Source organism: Rhinoraja longicauda, chromosome 42 (assembly GCF_053455715.1).
Source record: "Rhinoraja longicauda isolate Sanriku21f chromosome 42, sRhiLon1.1, whole genome shotgun sequence".
Lineage (NCBI taxonomy): Eukaryota > Metazoa > Chordata > Chondrichthyes > Rajiformes > Arhynchobatidae > Rhinoraja > Rhinoraja longicauda.
The window spans coordinates 6,368,694-6,393,326 of record NC_135994.1 but is presented as its reverse complement, the minus strand read 5'-3'; the positions used below and the strand labels follow the sequence as shown (position 1 = coordinate 6,393,326).

The window sequence follows — 24,633 nt, the reverse complement described above, 5'->3', positions numbered from 1 at the left end:
ATTCGCATCAACGCCATCCCATGGCAACATACTGACAAGGATTAAAACGTGACTCCTGCCTTAATCAGGATGATGTTGCTCCAAGCATCCAAGAATGTGAAATAAAAACCAAAAATGTTGGAAATACTCAGCGGGTCAGACCATACCTTTGCAGAGGGGGACAGGGTCAACATTTCAAGGCATCAGCCCTTTGTCTGAACTGGGAAAAGTTAGGAACCAAGTTCCAGGGAAGAGGAAGGGATGGGAATGCCGGTGGGGAGAACACAGGGGAATGTCTATGAAGGGGTGCACTCCTGGCTGAGAGAGAGAGAGAGAGCAATGAACTGCACACGATCTGTCTGGGCGAGGTGGAAGTAGAGCGAGATGAATGAGGACAGAGAAGAAACAAAAAGATAGAATTGTGAGATACAGCAATTCCTCTTGTTGGAACAACATCATCTGAGAAGGGAAAATGAGGCAAAACATGAATGAACATTACGGTTAACCTTTCATCAGAACTATCATATCATAACTTCACAAACAAATAACCAACTATAATGACACTGCAACGTCTGCTAACATCTTCCAACTATGTAAACATAAACCCACGTGTTAAGGATAGCTGCAGGCCTCATCCAATACTTAACACAGGAACTTTACAACCATGGCTACACCCAGATCCAATACCAGGAGGAACACTGCACTTACTGTAACCGAAGAGCCTTAAACTGGAATGAAACACGTTTTCAACTCTTTGCTGACAACCTCAGACTTTGGTTTGAACAAACTACTATTAACAGTATCAACCTAGATTCCTGTTAGCACTAATATCCTCCATTTGCAACATGACAAAGTGTTGTCTATTCATCTGTATACAGTATTCTAGAAAATGAGCACGATGACATTGCAAAAAAGCATGTTTGATGCAGCTTTTAAACTGTAACTGGAATCTTATGAATGATGCTTCATGTGTATGGGAAGGAGGCACTTCATCTGTTCTTTGCACACAACAGTGAGCACATCCAGCAATCCAGTGGAAAGCACCATCCTTCAAAACTCTGCTAATCTGGTGGGTACTCCTTGAGTAACCTTGTTCCAGCCGAGGTGCATAATAATGAAAGCTTTAATGTGTCCCAAATGCTCGAGAACAGTTACCTGGATGCCCTTCCTCTCTTTCCTCTTGGGGTTCCTCGGTTGTTTCAGTCTCTGCTTCAGTTAAAGCTGTCACAGGGATCATCGATTCCTGTTTTTCTGCAGTAAGTAATTACATCAAGCAGCAAATCAGTACACACCAGATGTGAAGACAGTGAATTACAGGATACAGATTAATCTAACTATCCTTTTGAAATCAATGAATTGCTTAATTTATAGTCAAAATGTGAATCCAAATGCAATTAATAGAATTACTTGAACATAACCTAACCCATATCTGTGTGTTGCAAGGTATGGCAGCAATTTGAAAAAATCGTCCTTTTCCATCAGAGCTTAGAGCCTGCACCATTTTGGCTATTGAACAATGAACTGTCCAGCACAGGAACAGGCCCAAGATGCCAATGCCAAACATGATACCAAGTTAAACTAATCGCCTCTGCCTGCAAGTGATCCATATCCCTTAATTCCCTGCATATCCATGAGCCAATCTAAATGCTTCTTAAACACCACTATGGTATCTGCCTCCACCACCATCCCAGCAGCACGTTCCAGGCCCCCACCCCCCTCTGTAAAAAAACTTTGCCCCGCACATGAAGCATGACCCAATAACAGGATTTACAGCTGCCATTGTGTTTGTTGGAAGCAAGGAAATCCACAAATGCAGCCCAAGATTGGATTGGTCATTATTTTTTTTTTGAATTTAAAGTCCTCAGTGAGATTTGAATTGCTATCTTTGGATTGTAACAAAAATTATTGGAAGGTGGTTGGACTTTGCCTACCTTCATCTGGTTTAGCAACCACTGGTGTCTGTGTTTCCTTACAGTGCGCAAGACGTTCACAGGGTGCAATATCCACATGAGTAATTCTGGCTATTCCCAGCTTTTGCAGGTGATGTCTACAGAAGAGTTAATAAATTAAAGTCACTGTGGTACAATGACTAACAAAGCAACATTCAATCTTGAAGATGCAATGTTTCTATGGTAACGTAAATGGAACCTCCAATATTCACATTCTTGAGGTCTGCCAGAATCATCAAAGGACAGAAAATCTTGTTGCATTAAAACATTATTTTAATCTTTACATTTCTTCTTTTATCAGTGAATGAAACTACACAATCATATACAAGATGCTGCCTGACCTGCTTTTTCTAACATTTTCTGTTTTTATTGCTTAAACGTTTCATTTTTTGTATTTGCATTGTAAGTGTCTACATTTGTGTTGTTGGGACATTGCTGTACAATATGTACAGGAACAGACCAATAATTATGCACTAATTATCATTATCCACTAATAAGTGTCTTCTCTATTTTGGCAGATAATGGAGGTTCCAGTTATATAATGCTACCAACCAAACATTACTTGACAACTATTGGTGAACTGATAGCCCCAATATATCATACATGCACTGAGCAGCCAATAACATACAGATTATATGCAGAATATTTTATTGTTGACGCCACACAATTAAACCAGCAGACTTAAACCATCTTTTATTTTCAACGTTTCTAAACCTGTCCTCGAGGCCTTTAGCAAAATGCAGTCATGGAAGTACAATGGTGCAGTAAAAGTGAAATTTTTGGATGCATTTACTATACCTTTGTGAGAGTATCCTGTAATTTCTGATCATATTAACAATAACGTGATTACTGTGAACTTAAGTATAAACTGTTTGTAGGAGCCATTTACGCTTAATTTAGTTACTGCCATTGTATTATGGCTATGTTTAATATTTCTAGTTTCTGTCTTTTTTGCATGCTTGTGGGTGTGATTTGATACGTAATGGGGAATGTCCACATGGGAGGAGGCGAGCGTAGTGAGAGATTGTGGTCAGTTTAGTCTCGGAGGATGGAGAGAATAGTTTTTTACCACGCTCGCGCCAGTCACACTCACGTCTGCCACACTCACAACTGCCACACTCACGCCAGCCACACTCACAAGGACTACACGGTAACAACTACATGATTTTTACTGTATAGTTTGAAGAAGAAACAGTTGATAAGAACGAAAAGTTATGAATTATTCTTTTAATTTGTGCTACTTTAATAAAGACCATTTAATCAAGAAACAGCGTTTGGAAGATTTGTTTTGTTATCTCAGAGTGCGGTGTGTGCGTAAGCTATACCTCCATTCCATCCCTGAGAAGTAATGGCTCTCAAAGTTGGACCTTGAGAAGGTATAGAAACTACCATTACATTAGAGTAAAAAACTTCTCTGAATGGAGTAGTAAAAAGTTTTTCTGAATGGACTAGAGTAAAAAAGGCTATTCTGAAAGAAGAATCTAAGAAAGATTTGTTCTACAAGCAAACTCCGATTCAACAGTGGAATTGAAGAAGAAGCTGAATCTGTGCCAGGGATTAGAGCTGAAGCCAAAAGGAACAAAGATTCTGCCGGTCGAAGGCAAATTGACACGGTCTACATCTAGATCATTAGAAGATTGAAGACTTCATTGACCGGGTACCGTGAGTAGGCGACTGTTTAGTTGTAATTTTAAGTTAAGAAGTTTAAAAAACTTAAAAGCCTGTGAGAAAATTCTGCAGTACTATTTGATACAAGAAGTTTGTTTATGCTACGAGGAGATAAGAAAACCAAACTCGCAGAGCACGACCTTGAAAATTAACGATGTTGTGAACTTCTACAAGATAAGGTGCTCAGCTAGCAATTGTTTACCATAGGTACTGGCCGAAGACTCAGCCTTGGAATTAATTATGTGTTTTGAAAAAATACTCATTCTGTTTTGAATTCTTCTGGTGTTTCTGGAACATAGCGATAAGCACCAAGTCATCATGGATCTTCCATCAGGTAAGTATGAAGAAGGAGGGAGAAGCAGAGCAAAAATCAAGATATGAGAAAAGAGACATTAAACTTTCGGAAAAAAGGGCAGGCAGCCTATCTGGAAAGATGCCAGAAGGAGAAAGACAAGTTGTGGAAGCAGGTCATCAAATTAATTGAATATCAGAAGGAACTAATGGAATCAGATGAGAATGCGAACATTGTACAATCCAATCTGGATCAACTACTCAACCTTTGCCATGGGGTTGGAGAAAAACAACACTCAATACTGTGTTTACAACTACCAAAGGAGCAACTCGAATGGCACACTCAGTGGTTCCAAGAGAGGGTAGAATTTTTTGATGGTTTCATGGCTGACGTGGAGAAGTGGTTGTCTGAAACCATAGCTCAAACATTGCACTCTACAGTAGAAGGTGCGATGCAACAAGGTGTTGAAGTGGAAGAAGAAATTACACCTCAGGATAGTGTCTCAAACGTTTCAACGCGAAGAACTAGACGTAAATCTGGTTCTGTAGCCAGTTCAACTACGAGGGTCTCTGCTCAAGTGGAAGCAAGAAGACTTGGAAAATGGCCTTACTTGAAGGATGTCAAGATACCTAAAATAAATTCTGATATCGACTTACTTATCGGAACGAATGCTTTGAAGGCATTAGAACCTAGAAAGGTTGTTACCAGTCAAGGAGATGGACCGTTTGCTGTGAGAACCATACTCGGATGGGTTATCTATGACTCCCTCAGAAGGAACAACAAAGGCAGGAAAAGGAATAACTATACTGCTGCTGCCGTCAATCGAATATCTATTGTAAATCTAGAGGGGTTGTTGACCAAGCAGTATAATCACGACTTCAATGAAAGAACCAGCAAGGAATCAGAAAAAATGTCCAGAGAAGAAGTAAATTTTTTGGAAATTATGAATCACTCAGTAAAGATGATAGAAGGACACTATTGCCTAGACTTACCTTTTAAACAAGAAAGTGTTAGTCTGCCGAATAACCGTTGCATTGCAGAACAACGCATTCAGAATCTGAAACGCAACTTCATGATGAATATACATCTTTCCTCACAAAGATGATTGATAATGGTTATGCCAAAAGGGTGCCAGAAGACCAGCTAAATCGAAGTGATGGAGAGCTTTGGTATATCCCACACCATGGGGTGTATCACTCAAAGAAAGGAACATTAAGAGTGGTCTTTTACTGTGCTGCGGTTTTCAAGGGTAAATCACTTAACTGTCAACTGCTGCAGGGTCTAGACCTAACGAACTCACTCATCGGAGTTCTCATCAGATTCAGACAAGAGCCAGTAGCTTTGATGGTGGATATCAAGGCAATGTTTCATCAGGTCAAGGTATCGGAAAAACATGTCGACTACTTGCGATTCCTATGGTGGCCGGATGGTGATGCACAACAAGATCTCATTGAATACCGGATGAAGGTACATTTCTTTGGAGCAGTGTCATCACCAAGTTGTGCAAACTTTGCATTGAGGAAAACCGCTGAGGACAATAAAGCTCACTTTCCAGAAGAAGTGACAAACACAGTAAAGAGCAAGCCAGCCAGCGTATCCAACAAATTATCCGCCAACATTTCCGTCACCTACAACGGGACCCCACCACTGGCCATATCTTCCCATCCCCTCCCCTCTCTGCGTTCCGCAGAGACCGTTCCCTCCGCAACTCCCTGGTCCACTCATCCCTTCCTACCCAAACCACCCCAACCCCGGGCACTTTCCCCTGCAACCGCACGAGATGCAACACCTGTCCCTTTACCTCCCCCCTCAACTCCATCCAAGGACCCAAACAGTCTTTCCAGGTAAGACAGAGGTTCACCTGCACCTCCTCCAACCTCATCTATTGCATCCGCTGCTCTAGATGCCAACTTATTTACATCGGCGAAACCAAGCACAGGCTCGGTGATCGCTTCGCTGAACATCTGCGCTCGATCCGCATTAACCAAACTAATCTCCCGGTGGCCGAGCACTTCAACTCCCCCTCCCACTCCCAGTCTGACCTTTCTGTCATGGGCCTCCTCCAGTGCCATAGTGAGGCCCACCGCAAATTGGAGGAACAGCACCTCATATTTCGCCTGGGCAGCTTGCAGCCCAGCGGTATGAACATCGACTTCTCCAACTTTAGATAGTTCCTCTGTCCCTCTCTTCCCCTCCTCCTTCCCAGATCTCCCTCTATCTTCCTGTCTCCACCTACATCCTTCATTTGTCCCGCCCCCCCTACATCCTTCATTTGTCCCGCCCCCCCTGACATCAGTCTGAAGAAGGGTCTCAACCCGAAACGTCACCCATTCCTTCTCTCCCGAGATGCTGCCTGACCTGCTGAGTTACTCCAGCACTTTGTGAATAAATACCTTCGATTTGTACCAGCATCTGCAGTTATTTTCTTATACAGTAAAGAGCAATTTCTATGTGGACGATTGTTTAAAATCCATGTCTACGGAACAAGAAGCAATTCAAATGGTAAAATATTTGACTTCCCTCTGCAATAAGGGAGGATTCATGCTATCGAAATGGATTAGCAGCAGCCGTGCTGTATTGGAAACCATTCCACTAGATAACAGAGCCAAGGAGACCCGGGAGTTGGATTTGGACAAAGACAATCTGCCCATGGAAAGAGCACTGGGATTGCACTGGTGCGTTGAAACAGATGTGTTCAAGTTCAGAATTTTGATTCAGGATCGACCATGTACAAGACGGAGCATCCTGTCTGTGATTGGTTCTGTTTACGACCCTTTGGGATTTCTTGCACCATTTACACTACCAGCCAAGTTAATTTTGCAGGATCTCTGTGAGAAGAAACTTGGATGGGATGAGAGTATAACGCAAATCTTCTCTCAGCGATGGACAGAGTGGTTAGAAGATCTCGACAAGATCTCGGAGTTCAGAGTGGACCGGTGTATGAAGCCTACAAACTTTGGTCGAATCAAATTTGCACAGCTGCAACACTTTTCTGACGCAAGTGAAAGTGGTTACGGTACTGTTTCATCTCTGAGACTGGAAAATGATAACAATGAAGTACATGCTGCATTCTTAATGGAAAAGGCCAGAGTGGCACCATTGAAGCAAATGACGAATCCCAGAATGGAGCTTGCAGCCGCAGACTTAGATGTCAGAATTGACATATTGCTGCAAAAAGAACTGCAGCTTAAGCTGGAGGAATCTACCTTCTGGACTGATAGCATGACAGTGCTTAATTACATCAACAATGAAAACAAACGCTTCCTAACATTTGTCGCAAACAGGATCTCTTTTGTAAGGGATGCTACTAATGTATCACAGTGGAAGTATATTAATACCAAGGAAAATCCTGCGAATGAAGCCTCGAGATGATTAACAGCAGACCGCTTCTTAAGCAGTAAAAGATGGGTCAATGGGCCAGAGTTTCTCTGTAAATCAGACCGAGAATGGCCAAAGTTTAACCTGGAAACTGAAATCTCTGCTAATGATCCGGAGATCAAGCAAGACATCTTAGTGAACGTCATTATTAAGGACCCATTGGATTCAACAAACTATTTAATTACCCATTTCTCATCATGGAATAAGTTGAAGACTGTGGTAACTTGGTTTCTTAAATTAAAAACAATGCTTTTGCAGTGGACTCGTAAGAGAAAGAAAACTCGGGCTGCTATGAATAGCTTTGAAACAGATCCTGGCAAGCTGAAAGAAAAAGTTGACAAAGAGATGCAAGTCTTTCAGGCATCATACCGGGGACAGTGTTTATGTCCGGATGATCTTTTTAACGCGGAAAATGCAGTTATCTCTTTCTGTCAAAGAAGGGTAAAAGGAAGAGCTATCAGCATTACAAGCTGGTGAACATGGTGTTAAAAGAAGTAGTCATTTATACAGGCTTGACCCGATACTGGATAAAGGACTTCTGAGAGTAGGTGGTCGCCTAAATAAACTAGCGATGCCTGAAGAAGCTAAGCATCCTATTATTCTCTCAAAGGACTTTCATATTTCAACATTGCTGTCACGACATATTCATGAACAGATCGGACATGGAGGAAGAAATTACATGTTGTCGAAACTTCGTAAAAAGATACTGGAGATCTTGCTAGACGTTAAAGGTTTTGTGCGTACTGTACGACTTCAGACTAAGGACAACATCTTGGTAAGACCGATAACCAAGATATGTCTGCTTCTAGAAGGTGATGGAGAAGATTGAAGAATTGCTAAAGAAGTTTGAATGCCAACATATAATGCATATTACTTTTGTTTTTGATAAATATTAAGCTTTTATAACTCCTTTTAATATCTATTGGTAATTGCTTTGTCATATACGCAGAACAATTAGGGGCCGGTGTGTAGGAGCCATTTACGCTTAATTTAGTTACTGTCATTGTATTATGGCTATGTTTAATATTTCTAGTTTCTGTCTTTTTTGCATGCTTGTGGGTGTGATTTGATACGTAATGGGGAATGTCCACATGGGAGGAGGCAAGCGTAGTGACAGAGATTGTGGTCAGTTTAGTCTCGGAGGATGGAGAGAATACAGTTTTTTTACCACGCTCGCGCCAGTCACACTCACGTCTGCCACACTCGTGCCAGCCACACTCACAAGAACTACACGGTAAGGACTACACGATTTTTACTGTATTGTTTGAAGAAGAAACAGTTGATAAGAACGAAAAGGTATGAATTATTCTTTTAATTTGTGCTACCTTAATAAAGACCAATTAATCAAGAAACAGCGTTTGGATTTGTTTTTGTTATCTCAGAGTGCGGTGTGTGCGTAAGCTATACCTCCATTCCATCCCCGAGAAGTAATGGCTCTCGAAGTTGGACTTTGAGAAGGTCTAGAAACTGCCATTACACTGTTTTTAAATAAATATTAATTCCAATTTCTTTAGTTACCCTCCACATGAGGAAGACTGGCACTTGTCTTGATTTACTGTACTGAACAAGTAAGATTTATATGTAAAAAGTAGCAAGGATAGGACATTGTGTATAACACTAACATGTACATATGTACAAAAAGAGGACAGAGATACACTTGTATAATAATCAAATCTGGCAGGATTTTTTCTGCAGCTACTGCAATTGTATAGAAATATTTGAATACTGGAGGTAGTTTTCCCCTTCGTAGCCTGGACTGTACATGTTTGGGAGTAAACTGCCCACCTGTTGTAGACTTGCCAATTTTAATTTTCAGCAATTTCTTAGTAGCAGGGGCAGAACAGATTCTCCAACTCAAATTAAACGATAATTAAATAATTAGTGGATAAATAAGGGCTAGATATCACAGCAGGAATTGTTTGTGTGTGAGGCAAAGCTCAGAATAACATTTAATTACCATCATGTTTCTTCTCTAAATGCGCATTTATTTATTAAAGATGAATAAATTAAGTGTTAAACCCAATTGGCAATCAATTTGCCAAAACCTAAATATATGCGAGGTGAAACAATTAAAATCTCAGCATAATACCCAGGTGTTGTAATCACAGCATTTCAGCAATGATCTAATCACGATTATTCAGCTTTAGATAGTTGAATACTCAATACAAAGATGTGCTCATGGTCTCTGTAACAATACCTGCTGAATGCAGATGATAAAAGGTACCTCCTTCTAAAAATACTTTGTTTGATATATGCCTCTCTGAAACAATACTTTTCCAAAAATGAGAATTGTTCTAAACAACAATCTTTATTGATCTTCATGGGAAGCTTTTTTTAATCAGTCACTTTGTTTCTATTTATGTGTTTCTTTAAAGAACCAGTCAATGCTCAAGACATTAAATATGACTTTTTGAAATATCAGTGTCCAATACCCCAGGAACAATCAGGTGGGTCTCAAATGATTTAAAATTTGAAATCACATTGCTTGATTTTCTCTTGAATTATTTCCATATTCTTGGTCGCTTCATTGATTTGTTGAACACAACTAGGCACACTAAGTGATCTGCAGTATCAATAATGCTTTACAGAATCAGTCTCAAGGGTTTGCCGTCATACTCCTTGGACACTTCAACCGGTCTATATTTACCTTTGTTCCCGAAACAATAAACACACTTCCATTGATGGTCAACTCCTTCACCCTTATCATCTTCTTAACTTGCCTCTTTCATGATGTTCCTTACATTTCTCTGTACTAAATGCCTCTGCTAATTGTTAAGTCACAGAAGATCTCTGAATTTTAACCCTTTAAAAAAAATCTCATCTGGTCTAGTGAACTAAATATTTCAATCCCCAACAGAAAAAAATTAAGCAATTTTACCATTTAGCTCATGTTAATGAGAACTCCGTTTTTAAATCTGGCCTGTAAGTCAACTATTATGGTTAGCAACAGAATGGAGTAGAGGATAGATACCGCATTTCAGAATCAGTCTGAAGTTGAAGCACAGATAGATCTGTATCCCACTGCAGCGTCCTGATGAAGTTAGCAGAGTAAACCGTGAAGTAGAAAAGTGAAAGGTTAGTTTCATTCATAGTAAAATAAGAAGACACAATTGTAATTGTGGAAAAATCCACTGGCCTTGCCTGATTTTTGTAGATTTGAAAAGATATAATAAAATACTTGATATAGCCAGCTCTAATACCAAACAACTAGGTGAGACACAAATGATCTTACCAACAGAACTAGTTAATGCTATTGTGTAATGTTTGATTAATTGATGTAGGTGCATCTTGACTGAACGGAGATTGAAATATATTCTACATTCTGTATTTAGTTATCTGTATATATGTATGGATCACCTTGTATATCTCAGGAGCTGCCTCTTAGCACAGGAAAAAGAAGTGGCATTTGCCATCACATCCAGTGTGCCAGCATAGCCTTTGGCCATCTGAGGTAAAGTATGTTTGAAGAACAGGACCTCAAAACCACACAGCAATCATGGTCAACTGGGAAGTGTGATTGCTGCCCTCTTATGTTTCAGAGACCTGGGCTACCTACAGCAGGCATATCTTTGTACTGGAGAGATATGTTTAGTCTTCACAAGATCTTCTAAATCCATTGGGAGTACTAGCAAACCAATATTAGTGTCCTCCCCCAGCAAAATATCCCCAGACTCCACTAGATACTCTCGTTACATTCAGTCAGTTCCAATTACCAAGCCACATGTAAACGGGAAAAATTCACGTGGAGTCTGGAGTAATATAATACTTTTTTTTGTTACAAATTGGCCAACTTGGGAGACACAGAACCCCCATGTACATGCACAAGGAGCGCACCATTTCCCAGTCTGTTGATCCCACACTGGCCTCACCAGTCACCTCAGAACCCACGGGAATTTGAGGGTAGACAAGTCATTGGCAACCCCAAGGGACTGCATTCCCAACACAAGTTTCTGTACTTTTAAACTGATTATTTATTCTCGGGATGTGGGCAGCTGATTCCACATAATGTCTCAAAAATATTCAGACTCAAGAACATTGTGCAATTGGACTCATGGAAAGGCGAGACCAGAAAGGGGTGGCAGGTTGCATTTTAGCCCTTGTACCACTTTATAAATTGACATCGAAGCAAATGAATTCAGCTTTTGGGTTGTTAGTTACATCTCATTATGTCCAAATATGTATGGAACATTGAAGTATTCAGCACTATCAATGTTCAAAAACAATATTATTTAAAAAATCTAAACAAAACAAATACTTTAAGACTTTATGGAACGATCACTGTTATTGCGTAAATAAGAATACTTAAATTTAGGAGAATGTACTGCTGTATATTCCCACTGCTGTGAGACTGCACAACCAGCACTGCTCCGAGCAGACGAGTCAACAGTAACAGTTAAGGAATACACAGTAAACTGATAACAATTTATCCTTGTCTTTACTTTTATTTATAATGAATGATCTCTTGCTATCCACTTTGCTGCTGTAACACTGTAAATTTCCCCGTTGTGGGACGAATAAAGGAATATATTGTATTATTGTATTTGTATTATACATAAGCACTATGAAAGTAACATTTCTGGTATTATTAATTATTTTGATTCAATTTGGATAAATAACTAATTCATCAACCCACTCAATCTTTCACAGTTTCATAAGAAAAAATCATGAATGCCATGAATGTTCAATTATACATAAAGCAACAAAAAAAAATTCAGATGCTATATATTCTGAAATAAAAATCCTTTGTCCCACCCCCGACATCAGTCTGAAGAGGGGTCTCGACCCGAAACGTCACCCATTCCTTCTCTCCCGAGATGCTGCCTGACCTGCTGAGTTACTCCAGCATTTTGTGAATAAATCGATTTGTACCAGCATCTGCAGTTATTTTCTTATACTACAGAATGCTGGAACTACTCAGCAGGACAGGCAGCATCTGCAACGAAAGGAACCAAATTAATGTTGCAGGTTCTCTGGAAAGATTATCAACCTGGAACATTAATTGTATTTCTCTCCCGCCTAACCCGCTGAATGTTTCCAGCGCTTTCTATTTTTAAATCAGATCATTGTTTATTGTGATCACAAGGCAACTGTGCCCACCAGGTACCAGCGTGTAGGAGTTAGGGTGGAGAGCGGAGTAAGGTCTGTGCGGGGAGGAGAGGACAGAGGCAAGCTTGTGTAGGGGCAATGCTGAACCCTACTTCTGCTGCAGAGTATTTAGACGAGGCTTTTGATGTGCAACGCTGCACAAGGGGACAAATACTTTGTGTATAGAAATCTCAAGAATAATGGGGAATGAGTCAAGCATCAAGTTGGCAGATGATTTTCAGCAGAGATCAACAGGAAGGGATCTACAGGAAACACTGCCCTAAAGAGCCAGCTAATATCAAAGACCCACACCAACCTGGCCACACTCTTTTCTTGCTGCTGCCATTGGGAAGAAGGTCCAAATGCCTGAGATTCATGACCTCCAGGTTCAAGAAACATTTCTTCCAACCAACCATCAGGGTCTTGAACCACACTACACAACACTAAGCACAACCCTACCTCAGCAATGAACTACTATAGACTTTGCACCAGGGTTGCACTGTTTACTTTGTATTGCACTATCATAGCCTGGTTTATCTAGATTTAATTGATAAGTTACTATATATTTATTCATTGTTTTGTTGCGTTAATGTGCCTGCAAAGCTGCAGCAAGGAAGAATTTAATTGTTCAGGTAGGTCCCTGTGCACGTGACAATTAAACACTCTTGACTTGACAGCCCAGAGCCCACTCGTTCCAATACAATATTGTAGGTCACTTCCATCCGCGCACTGGTGGACCCATCATGATGTACAATGTAGAATATATTGCATCCCAGAGCTATAGTGGAAACTCACACTGCTGCCCTTAGGACTCTGAATGCCAAAGAGGCTTCCAGAGCACCACAGCAGTCTTTCCATTTATTTTCCAACAAACGAGCAGAATTGATGATATATCATTCTGGGAGCATGCCAGTGAATTCATCTCCCTGGAAATTGAACCCAGTTTGGGTATGAACTACTGTTGAAAATTTGAAAATTGCGCATTAAAAGCTGTTTTGCGCATTATAAGACAACAGAAAATATTCTGGATTGAAGTCCCATCCATTGTGAGACTGGACTGGGCACTTCCTAGTCTATTCATCCCTGTGTGACTGCTGTTTCTCTGACAACATTTATGTATGTGATGATGTCATCAACGAGAGCTATTCGCATATCTGCTTTAACGCCGGAAAGTGTTCCATGCTGCGTATACTTGTTGCATCATTGTTGGGTCTCAATGCCTTTTGCAGGCTATCAAAAATCGCAACTGAGAGGGAAACATAGAGGAGTTAGTGGCTCACACATGCTGAACCCCCCCCCCCCCCCCCATATGTTTTACCTCACCTTCATGGTTGCTTTTCCAGCTGCTGTGTTGTGGCTGCCATTGCCGGAGCTTATTTTCAGAGCCTGTGACCTACTTTCCCATGATCCCCAGCAATAAAGAGGTAGCTGCTCACAGCAAGAACTGTGCAGGATTTATTTTAACTCGTAGTCAGGGTGAAAACTATGCTGGAGTGAAAAAGCATTCCCCCCCCCCCCCCCCCCTCATCAGAGAGAAAAAAAACAAATTTTCACTATTTTCACCAGTGAGAGGGTTCCTTATTTTAGCTTTTGCGCAAAATGCAGCACCTGCTTGGCACACCTGATATGTGTGAAATTCAATTTCTAGGCAATGGAGCATGAACCAGTGCCCTCTCTCACATTTGCAGGTTTCCATCGTTGCTGCTCCACCAGTGCCCTTACTGTTCTATGTTGGAGACCGAACAAGATTATTTTAATCTCAGCTGAAATGCTTCAGTCTGGAGATGGCCCTTCTAGTTGCTCGAGTTCGCTCTTCAAAGACAGTTGCAGTTTCTTCACATGAAGACCAGGAGCTTTTCCTCATTTACACTACAACATCTGATAAGCAACAGAAGGAGATGAGACACAGCAAAAGTGTGCATTAAAGGAGTCCATAAAGATGATTATCTTTGTGTGTATATATTCAGTTGTTTGTGCTTTCATTGGACAATGTGACATTCAGTGATAGAGCAGAGGTAAGGAGTACGAGATAATAAGTTGCATCAACAGGTATCACTCAGAATTAATTTAGAAATTATAGACTAGCTCTGCTGCAGCCTCCCTTCCTCTTCCAGTTTTTCCACTCCTGTGCACTTCTTTATCTTCCTCCACATCTTGGCGGTCCAGTTTCTAAGCTTAGGTTTTGACAAGTGGTGACAAAGGCCATAATGTCCAGGTTATGTGGCAAGAACTTAATTATTCAGACCCATTCACCCAAGTAATGGTAAGCTCATCCAAGGACTATAGTAGTTCAGGAAGGCAGCTCGCCGCCACCTTCTCAGCGTAATTAGAGATGGATAATTAAAGGCTGGCTCAGCCTGTGAAGCGTCAATGAATAGTAATCATAATATCAAAACAAAACATTCGGCATTGAAGACAATTGAGACTGCTGATGTTCAAATATGTAACTAAAATTAAGCTGCTGGCAGAAGGTCAGACGGCATCTATGGAGGGAAATGGACATTCGACATTCCAGGCTGAGACCCTTTATCTGGACTGAAAGTGTGTCTGACCGGTACTTCTACTTGACCATTTCATTAGTTCCATCCCCTGACCTTTCTCTGTAGCCTTGCAAATTTTTCATCATCTACAAACTTTCACTGCATCATTTCTAAGGCAAATATATTCCTCCTTGAATAAGGACTAGATTATGCAGTAACCCCAATGTGGTCTCACCAACACCCTGCGGCAATATTTTCCCACTTCAATCGTCTAACCCCTTGTAGTAAAATTCCATTTGCCTTTCTAATTACTTGGTATACCTGCCTACTAGCTTTGTGTTTCATATAAGACATCAGCCAGATCTCACTGAACACCAGTATTCATTCATCTCACAACTTTTAATGAATTCTCTGCTTTTCGTCCTTTCTTGCATCCAGATGAGATGGTCTCAAATGACACCATGTGATACTCCACCTGCTAAAGTTTTTTGGTTTGTCTTTAAAAACCACAAACAATATATTTTTCTTGAGTTACTTTCATTTTAACAGTTGTTAAAACCTGTCTGAATATTATAGACATCTAAAAACTATTCCAATCACTGACAGTTTTGATAGAAAGTGAATCCCTGCTCCTTTATTGGCTGTCAAAGACCAACTTGGGTGAGATGGGAGTTGGGACCTCTGTAGTTTGCCAGTCATAGCCTAGCTGTCAGTCAAGTCCAAGATGCTGAGGGCTGGCAAAAAATCAGCCCTTCATCTCTGGCGTTGGGAAGTATGGGTGTAGAGGTACAATGAGCAATGATTCTAGGCAGTGTGCCTAACCAAGCAAGACCTATCTTGAGATCTAAAATAAAGTAAAAGTTCCAATGACTCAAATCACGAAGATAGACACAAAATGCTGGAGTAACTCAGCGGGTCAGGTAGCATCTCTGGATAGAAAGAATGGGTGATGTTTCGGGTCGAGACCCTTCTTCAGACAGTCTGAAGCAGGGTCTCGACCCGAAATGTCATCCATTCCTTCAATCCAGAGATGCTGCCTGACCCGCTGAGTTACTCCAGCATTTTCTGTCTATCTTCGATGTAAACTACCTTCCTTGTGGCTTCCCATCACATGGTTCATGTTATGCTTCACCAGAAAGGGAATGCTTCCAGCAGGAAATTGGTAACAATAGGCCCACGATAATGTGCAATTGTATTTTCCATGAAGACTGAAATATTGTATTCTCTCAACTCATTGGTAGCTGTCGGCTGAGTATACATTTGATAGTGAAAAGGAAGTATGTGGAATGATGGTTTAAAACTAAAACTGAAAAGGAAGACAAACTACAAAATCAAAAATGATTCAAATTTAGAATTGCCTTACCGGGCTCCAACTGCGCCCTCCACAGATTCCTGGCTCTCAGATTCACTCGGTGTTCCCAGCGATTTGTTCGATGGGGAAATAGGAGAATGGACTAAATAATTGAACAAACAGGTGTCTCCAGTTACTGTCCGCAGCGGCTGCACTATTAACGATGTTTATTAATAAAATAAAATAAAATGTGAATTGTTAATAAAAACATTATGGTGAAAGTAAACAGAAAAAAGGAATGAAAACAAAAACACAGAGAAGGAAGAAAATAACATTTGTTAAAAGGCTGTTCAAAGCAGAATCCACATTTGCAATAGCAAGCTCAAGATAGCTCCAATAGCGCAACTCATGATAAACTTGTACAACACAATGCAAGCGGTAGAGGACAGAGTATATTGCTGATAGTCTGCAGGAGTTCATTATTGATTCTGAACTAAAAACTCAGCCCATCTCACAGAGAATCATGTGATTCATTTTTTGGAAAGAGAGTTTGCAATTGTAAAGCCTCCTACTAAAATGATTTATCTCCTCTTTCTTTGAAAATACACATCCAAACCATTTGCCCACACATTCTCCACTGGGTTATTTTTGGGAGGAGTTGCTAAGTAATAAAGGGGAAAGATGGAAAGGGAGCGGCGCCAAATTCCTCACATCACTCCAGCAACTGAGGCAAGGCCCGAGCAAAGGTCACCCGACTGATCCTGTCTGGGAATTGTAAGGGATGCGGAAAGGTAAAGGATAGCATTGGGTGAAGAAGAAAGTTTAGAAGGATTTAACACCGAGACGAGGAGAAATTTCTTCACACAGACAGTAGTGAATCTTTCCAAAGAGTTGTGGAAGCTAAATCACTGCATTTATTCAAGGCTGAAATAGACTGATTATTGGATTCCAGAAAAATCAAGGGTTATGGTGACCAGGCACGAAAGTGGAGTTGAGTTCAACAATCAGTGCAGCCATGATTTTATTTAATGAAGCAGAGGGCTTAGGAAGGGTAGGGGCACCACATGACCTATTCCTGCTCTGCTTTCTTGTGGACTGAATCTTACTTCCCCAAAATCCTTCAAATGAATTGACAGATTCCAAGGCAAGAAGAAACACTCCAAATGAGATCTCAGCAAAGACCAATAGACAATAGACAATAGGTGCAGGAGTAGACCATTCGGCCCTTTGAGCCAGCACCACCATTCAATGTGATCATGGCTGATCATTCTCAATCAGTACCCTGTTCCTGCCTTCTCCCCATACCCCCTGACTCCGCTATCTTTGAGAGCTCTATCTAGCTCTCCCTTGAAAGCATCCAGAGAATTGGCCTCCACTGCCTTGTGAGGCAGAGAATTCCAGATTTACAACTCTCTGACTGAAAAAGTTCTTCCTCATCTCCGTTCTAAATGGCCTACCCCTTGTTCTTAAACTGTGGCCCCTTGTTCTGGACTCCCCCAACATTGGGAACATGTTTCCTGCCTCTAACGTGTCCAATCCCTTAATAATCTTATATGTTTCAATAAGATCCCCTCTCATCCTTCTAAATTCCAGCATATACAAGCCTAGTCACTCCAGTCTTTCAATTTTTCAATCTTTCAAACCAGAAGAATCCCATCATCCCGACCTGTTTTTCAATCCTTTACAATAAAGGCCAGCACTCCATATTTGCTCACTGCACTTTCTGCAAATCATGATCCCTTCTTACACCAATGGGTATTCTTTACTGTTTAAGAAGTATTTGATCTCTAGTAAACCTAAGAAAATGCACCCCCTTTTTGCATGACGCAAAACATCTCATACTTGGATGCCAAATCAATGTCAAGTGAAGAAATTACCACTTTAAATTGGACACTTTGATGCACCAATGTGATTTAACCCACTGCAGATCATGCTGGCAAATCTAGGTGAAATTGCTCCCCTTGGGAAATTACCCCAGGCACCTCTGTGGGCAATTACCTTTGTCTAGCATCTTCCTGGCAATAGTCATGCACCAAATTACATCAAAAGTCATGTGCTGCAGGATTCCTCCCTTGATGCAAGTTGGAGCTTTTGGTATAACGTACAATCTTTATTGAACACTCACATGAAAAAAAAAGCTAGGAGGAGATGGCACTGAGATCATCAATGAGACATGAATTAAAGGGTCTCTATAATAAATCATCATGGGTTGCTCCATCATTGGCTGCGGACTCTACACAAAGCACATACAGTGATCTCTACCTCGCTGATCATCCCACACCACACAGTGATATGAGGCTCTGTCAGAGTAGATGATTGTAATGGTGGTGGTGGGGGAGGGGATTACCACACATGCACACACAATTTTCCCCTTCCAGTCTTTTCCCTCACTTCCATGGCAGTCTTCTATGCAGCTGCTTTGTGACTACCATGGGGAGTTCCATGAAGGTTTAACACCTTTCTCAGTGATCAGCACAGCAAAAATGAAGCAGTTGTAATCTTTTCATGCAGCTCTGATTGGAAACTGCACAGGCCCCAGTTTAGTGCATGATTCTGGGCATAAACTGCCATAGTGCTAGATTTTAAATGTATTTTTTGGTCAGTATTGTGATTTTTTTGCGAGAGATCTAATTGCACATTAGCGCTCTATGCAACACTATTTAGCGCACTAAAAAAACACAATTTCAGGTGCCCCCAGCAACAAATTTTAATGGGCAAGTTGAAGCAATGTGCTCCATGGTTCAAGACTCATGGCCATAGTCCCATTTTGGGTTATGGAGCATCTTCCATTGTGGAGTAGGTAGCCATGTTGTTCACGGTCTGTGTGGATTCTGTTAAGGGCTATCCACTGATTTCAGAGAAAGATGGAAGCGTGGGACCTCTGATATGAAATAAGTGCCAAGGTCCTTCTTTCCTACATTGCATGTGCCCTCCAGTTCTTTCCATTGTACAGATGATGTCTGATGTATCCCAGGAGAGCTGATGTGATTTTCAACACGTGGTCATTTTACCAAATTTCTGTCAATGGGGAGACCAGTCTTGCTCATGTCATTTTCCATCGGAAAGAATGTTGCGATCATGACAGATGGCCGGTGGGCCTATGTGGGCCAGCATTGGTATCCATTCAGTTGGTCTGGACAACTGAATGGAAACACAACTGTCCATCATCATCCACACGGTGGAGTTTGGCAGCCCATCCATAATCTATGTGTGGCAGTTGCAGAATCATGAAATAGGTCAATGTTCTGCTGAGGCCACTGTTGTAATGCAGAATGTTATGGTTGTGCCACTACAGCCCTCACCCCTCCCCTGTGATGTTCTTGCACATTCTGAATCACGTTCACCCATCTTTACTTTTTGGTTGGTTTTAGTTGAAAGAGCTGATATGTATGAGAGTCCCTTCTAAGTTGATTGATAGGTATGGGGGGTGAGGTTTAGGCACAAACTGCGTTCTGCAGAGGGAAATTTTCTTTCAAAGCATTCTTGTTACTCAGGTGGAAAGATGACACTATTGCATCCTCCAGATTGCTCTGCAGGTACCAGGTGTGGAAATAGAATTTCAATCGGAGCAAATTGCTTATGAGTGCTCCCTGGTATTGCTACTCAGCCAACATTAACCAAAATGCAGAACCTCCCATTTTCCCCACATCTACCATTGTCTTGACCAATCTCTTAACCTGGTACTCTTGATTTGCAGATCCTTTACATGGATTATTTTTGCTGTTAGTTTTATATCATTAGGAAATGTCCTACATTACATCTCACTATCATTCATTTTGTCACCATTTTTCTGCAAACCTAAAAAGATCCTCTTATTTCTTCACTCCATTTTATGTCCTTTAGCCGCCCTATATACAGATATTACCCCCACCGCCCAACCTTGCGAACCCTGATTTTCTGTAACAACCTTTTGTGGGTACCTTTATTAAATACCTTTGAATATCCAGGTACACTGGTTTCTCTTTAACTACCCTGAGAGATCTCTTCAAAAGGCCCTTTTCACATTAGTCAAACACTATTATTCCCTTCATCCATAACATTTCCAAGATCTGGATGTTTCCTTGTTGATGAGAATAGACCTGACATTCAGGATGCAGTATAATTTCACTGTGCAACCTCACTGCAATAACCATCACGGAAGGAGAAAGAATAGGTTACAGGGAAATAAGTGCATGAATGGGATTGCTCTCAGAACTGACATAGATTTGATAGGCTGAATAGTCTCCTTCTACTGAGTGGGCCTACCACAACTTGGGTGGCCAGGGAGTATGAAAGGAGGCAGCAGCACAGCTAAAAATGCTTAGTCTTCTGCACAGGCTACTTGATGTCTTGAGGACCCTTCAAAAGATTTTGAATGTTAGATGCCAATCCAACTGAGCAAACAAGGGAACACAAAGAGAGGTAGAGTTTTGCTTGCTTGTATCCAATTAAATATAAGACCTACCCAATATGGATGGATATAGTATGTAACAATGAGATTGCCAATTAAAACTGTAAGAGCACAATCAGGTAACTTAACCACAGAACCACTGGTGAAATGGTGGGATGAGGTAGGGGAAAAGCAGAAAAGATTGAGCCCATATGTATACTAACCCTCTCAAATATCACTTAGCCTTTCTCCTAGCCAATACAATTCTATTTGTCAGTCGTTTGTTGGGTAGGGGAATGAAAAAAAATGGAAGCAAGCCATAAACAGACTTATGATACAGATTAGCAGTGATCTTACTGGATCAACCACTCAAGGGAGCTGGATGAAATCCCCCAAACCTTCTTTCGGCACGTGTCCCTTCTTTGAATTCACTTCTTTTAATTTAAGGCTTAGCCCAGTTAATTATTTTTGGTGGCTGAGGGATGGATATAGGCCAAAACATAATGCAAACTCCACTATCCTTAAATGCTATGTAATTAATGTAATTTTTGATTTCTAATTGTGGCAAACAGGACATTAATTTGACAAACACAAATGACTGATATTTATCTTATCTTAGAAATTTGACATATTGATGACAACTCAATCCTGTCATACAAGTATGGTGTCCATAAAATCCAGAGAACTGCAGGCATATACCATATGTAAGGATATATGGCTTATGCCAATAACCCAATAATAAGCAAGGGCACAAAGGGCCCAATAATAACAAGGACTCTCTGTATTCCATAGCTAGAGAGCCATTGGGTTAAAATACAATGCTGTTTGAGCTGCATCCAACTTTTAACTAAACACTGAAGAAAGTTTGTAGCAGGCATTGTGCTGAATGATTTTAGATAATGCCAGTTTGTCCTAGATTCAGACCCTCTTCTTTCCAAGTAAAAATAAATAAATCATACTTTAAAAGAGCTAATGCAAATTTTTAAAAGCTCAGATACTGTGAATTTGAAATAAAAACAGAAAGTGTTAAACATCTTTTGTCAGAAGAGTCTTCAAATTGAAACATTAATTGTTTCTCTCTCCACAGTTTCTGCCTGCCCTGCTGAGTGTTTCCAGCATTTTCTTGTTTTTATGTAAAATTGTTACGACCATTTTTGATAAGTCTCCACGTCAACAAACTGCAATAGATAAAAAGTGTTGATAGGAACTCAAAATGAAGGCACTTTTCTGAATCAGTCATTTGTGCATGTGATCTGTATGCAATTCACAAACTCCCAAATTAGGCTACACTAGAGAATCTATAAATTGTGTTATTCATATTAAAGAGGCCAATTTGAAAAACAGATAGAAGCAAAACAGAAAGAAACATAAAAATTCATTTGGTTGATCACAATAACAAATTACACTGCCAATTTCCACGTGAAAAATTACTTGTTCCAGACTATTTGTAACAATAACTGATTTGTAACCCAGTTTGGAGCACTTCATTGACTCACCCATAGAGGGCTCTGTCGTTATGCCAATGCTCTGAAGTAATGCTTCAGTCTCTTTACGCTTTCTCTCCAGATCCAACTCAACGTGTGAAGCAGAAGGGGTCTCTTTCTTGAAATCACCCTGAAAGAATTTGAATAAGATTCACTGGATGAGGCTTTCACAGTATCTCTACAAGGCCTTTACAGCATGTTAACACATATCACACTTTCAAAAATAATTTTAAAACAAGATGTGCTTGCAACTCATTTAAAGTCAGCCAACTTGATTCACACCGAAACATATTCAGGACTTAATTTATACCACTTAACATTTCTGAGTTTGTAATCCTCTTCCCCTGCCACCCACCTACCCCCAATCTTTCTCCTAATCTATCATCTGGAGGACAGAACCCAAGTATTTACCAACACATTCTGTTTCCTTCCGTTTTTCCCCTATCTCCACACTGAAAATTATGAATCCACTATCACTCTCCTGGCCTTCTTTAAAGATGTGGGAAGGCCATATTGCAAAAGACCTTGCAAAATGATGATCTCCTGCATTGATACAATATAGCATTTTGGCAAGAGCAGTTACAGGCATGTGGGACAATTTTTACCTGGGCATGTTAAATGGACATGAATGTATTTCAGGAACACATTTGGATAAATGGCTTCCATTGCATGTATATGTGCATTTTTATAGCTTTTATAGGAAGCCAACCTGATGCCCACTGTTCATAATTATTGCCTTAATTGTATATTTATGTTTCTCATTCAAGTTAGGACTGTTAGAATTCAATTTATTTGGTCATTTGTATGCTCAATTGCATTGCTGATTTTAATTGTTTGCCAAATCTTTGGCTATATATTTTGTATTGTGCTCCCCATTTTAGTGTTGCTCCCAAATATAATGTTAACAGGCTAGCTAGGTGACAACGCTTTTAACAAATCCAACCATTATATGTTTAAGATTTCAATTGCTTCTTTTTAAACCACAAAGGGGAGGGGGGAATGTTCTGCCAAAGTTTATATTTTCATCATTTGTTCCTTTCTTCAGCTGTCATCCCCGCAAATTAGCAACAGCACTTCACTCTTACATAGCCTCATTAATATCTTGTCAAGCTAATTTTGAACCATGAACTTTAAATGGGAGATTGACCAAACAAGATCAACAGATGACATCTAACCTAGAAAAAGTCCAAGAAAATTACTGCTATGTCATAGTGTACAGTGCAGACGTTATTGGGCTCCTTATCTGTGCTATGAAATACCTATCTAATAAATTCCACTTCCCTACTGTCCTGCAAAATTTTCCCTTCTATTATCAATCGAATACCCTTTGGAAGTAGTTACTGTATCTGCCTCCATCACCATTTCATTATCCAGCACAGAGACCTGGCGACCAAGGTATCCGTGCTACATGATCCCATAATTATGTGGAAGACAGTACTTTACGCAACTGCAATGTGGAGTATTCAGACGGAGGAGCCAGTGCAGCTGATAGTTAAGTTTTTCAGAACATAAAATGATCATGATTTACCCATCAAACTATATTTATCCAGCAAACTATACTGACAATGTCACTCATTGGGATCATGACACAGACTAGAAGCAGCTCGAGACAGCTCTTTCAAGTCCGGTTATGACATGTTGAATGGTATTCTGAACTGGCCAACAATATCCAAACTCACATCTTTCTTTTTCTTCTCCTCCTCTTTTCTCTTTTTTTCCTCTCTGATCTGTGCTAGCCGTAGCTTTTTCCGTTCCAGTTCAGCTTTGAGTTCACTCTTGTCTGCCATAGTAGCACACCTGAAAAAAAAACAAATTAATAATAATAATAATATTCATTTATTGTCATTGCAACGAGTACAACGAAATTAAAAAATAGCCAATCCTGACGGTGCGTAAAAACATATACGCAATAAATGCAAAAACAAATAAATACAATTATATTAAGTACAAAAGATTTTTTAACAGTGTTGCCTAGTGCAGAAGGTAGTGTCCAGTTCTCGTATGGCCCTGGGGTAAAAACTGTTCTTAAGTCTGTTTGTTCGGGATTTGATCGACCTGAAACGTCGACCAGAGGGCAGATGAACAAACAGACGGTGGCCGGGGTGGGATGGATCTTTTATTATTTTGCCTGCTCTACCGAGGCAGCGTAGGCGGAACAGGTGCTCCAGGGAGGGCAGTGAGCAGCCGATGATCTTCTGGGCTGTCGTGATGACCCTCTGAAGGGCCTTCCTGTCCTTTTCTGAGCAGCTGGATAATTAACCAGTTGGATAATTAATGTTACCTGTTCTGACCCAGCATTTTAGCTGATAGAGTTATAGAGTCATAGAGTCATACAGCACAGAAATAGGCCCTTTGGCTCAACTTGTCCACACCAACCAAGATGTCCCATCTACTCTAGTCCCATTACCCGCGTTTGGCCCATTATCCCTCTAAACATTTCCTATCCATGTACCTGTTCAAATGTTGTTATTGTACCTGAATCAAAGGGGAGTTGATGGACATGTGCAAAACATAGAGCAAAGTTCAGGGGCATACGGAAATTAGGAGAAAGGTAATGGGATGAGTGGGATTATTCCACTGGGAGGCAGCACTGATCAGATGGGCTGAATGGCCATTGACTGTGTTACAATAAGTAAAGATATGAGATGTTGAAAGATA

At 40.5% G+C, this 24,633-nt stretch overlaps 1 protein-coding gene across 4 annotated transcripts in view; it reads right to left on the bottom strand.

Annotated features, from left to right (window-relative positions):
* Positions 1–24,633, bottom strand: part of LOC144611981 (cytoplasmic dynein 1 intermediate chain 2-like) — a 51,652-nt gene that overhangs the window by 18,357 nt on the left and 8,662 nt on the right. The window contains exons 2-7 of one of the 4 annotated variants that reach the window (XM_078431359.1): positions 23,655–23,772; positions 21,988–22,105; positions 16,195–16,336; positions 10,238–10,297; positions 1,911–2,026; positions 1,135–1,230 (exon numbers count right to left, since the gene is read on the bottom strand). In XM_078431359.1, the coding sequence (XP_078287485.1) occupies positions 1,135–1,230; positions 1,911–2,026; positions 10,238–10,297; positions 16,195–16,336; positions 21,988–22,105; positions 23,655–23,762 (640 nt within the window). In that variant the 5' untranslated portion in view covers positions 23,763–23,772. The remainder of the gene's footprint in view (positions 1–1,134; positions 1,231–1,910; positions 2,027–10,237; positions 10,298–16,194; positions 16,337–21,987; positions 22,106–23,654; positions 23,773–24,633) is intronic. The other 3 variants (XM_078431356.1, XM_078431357.1, XM_078431358.1) reach the window with 3 other exon arrangements.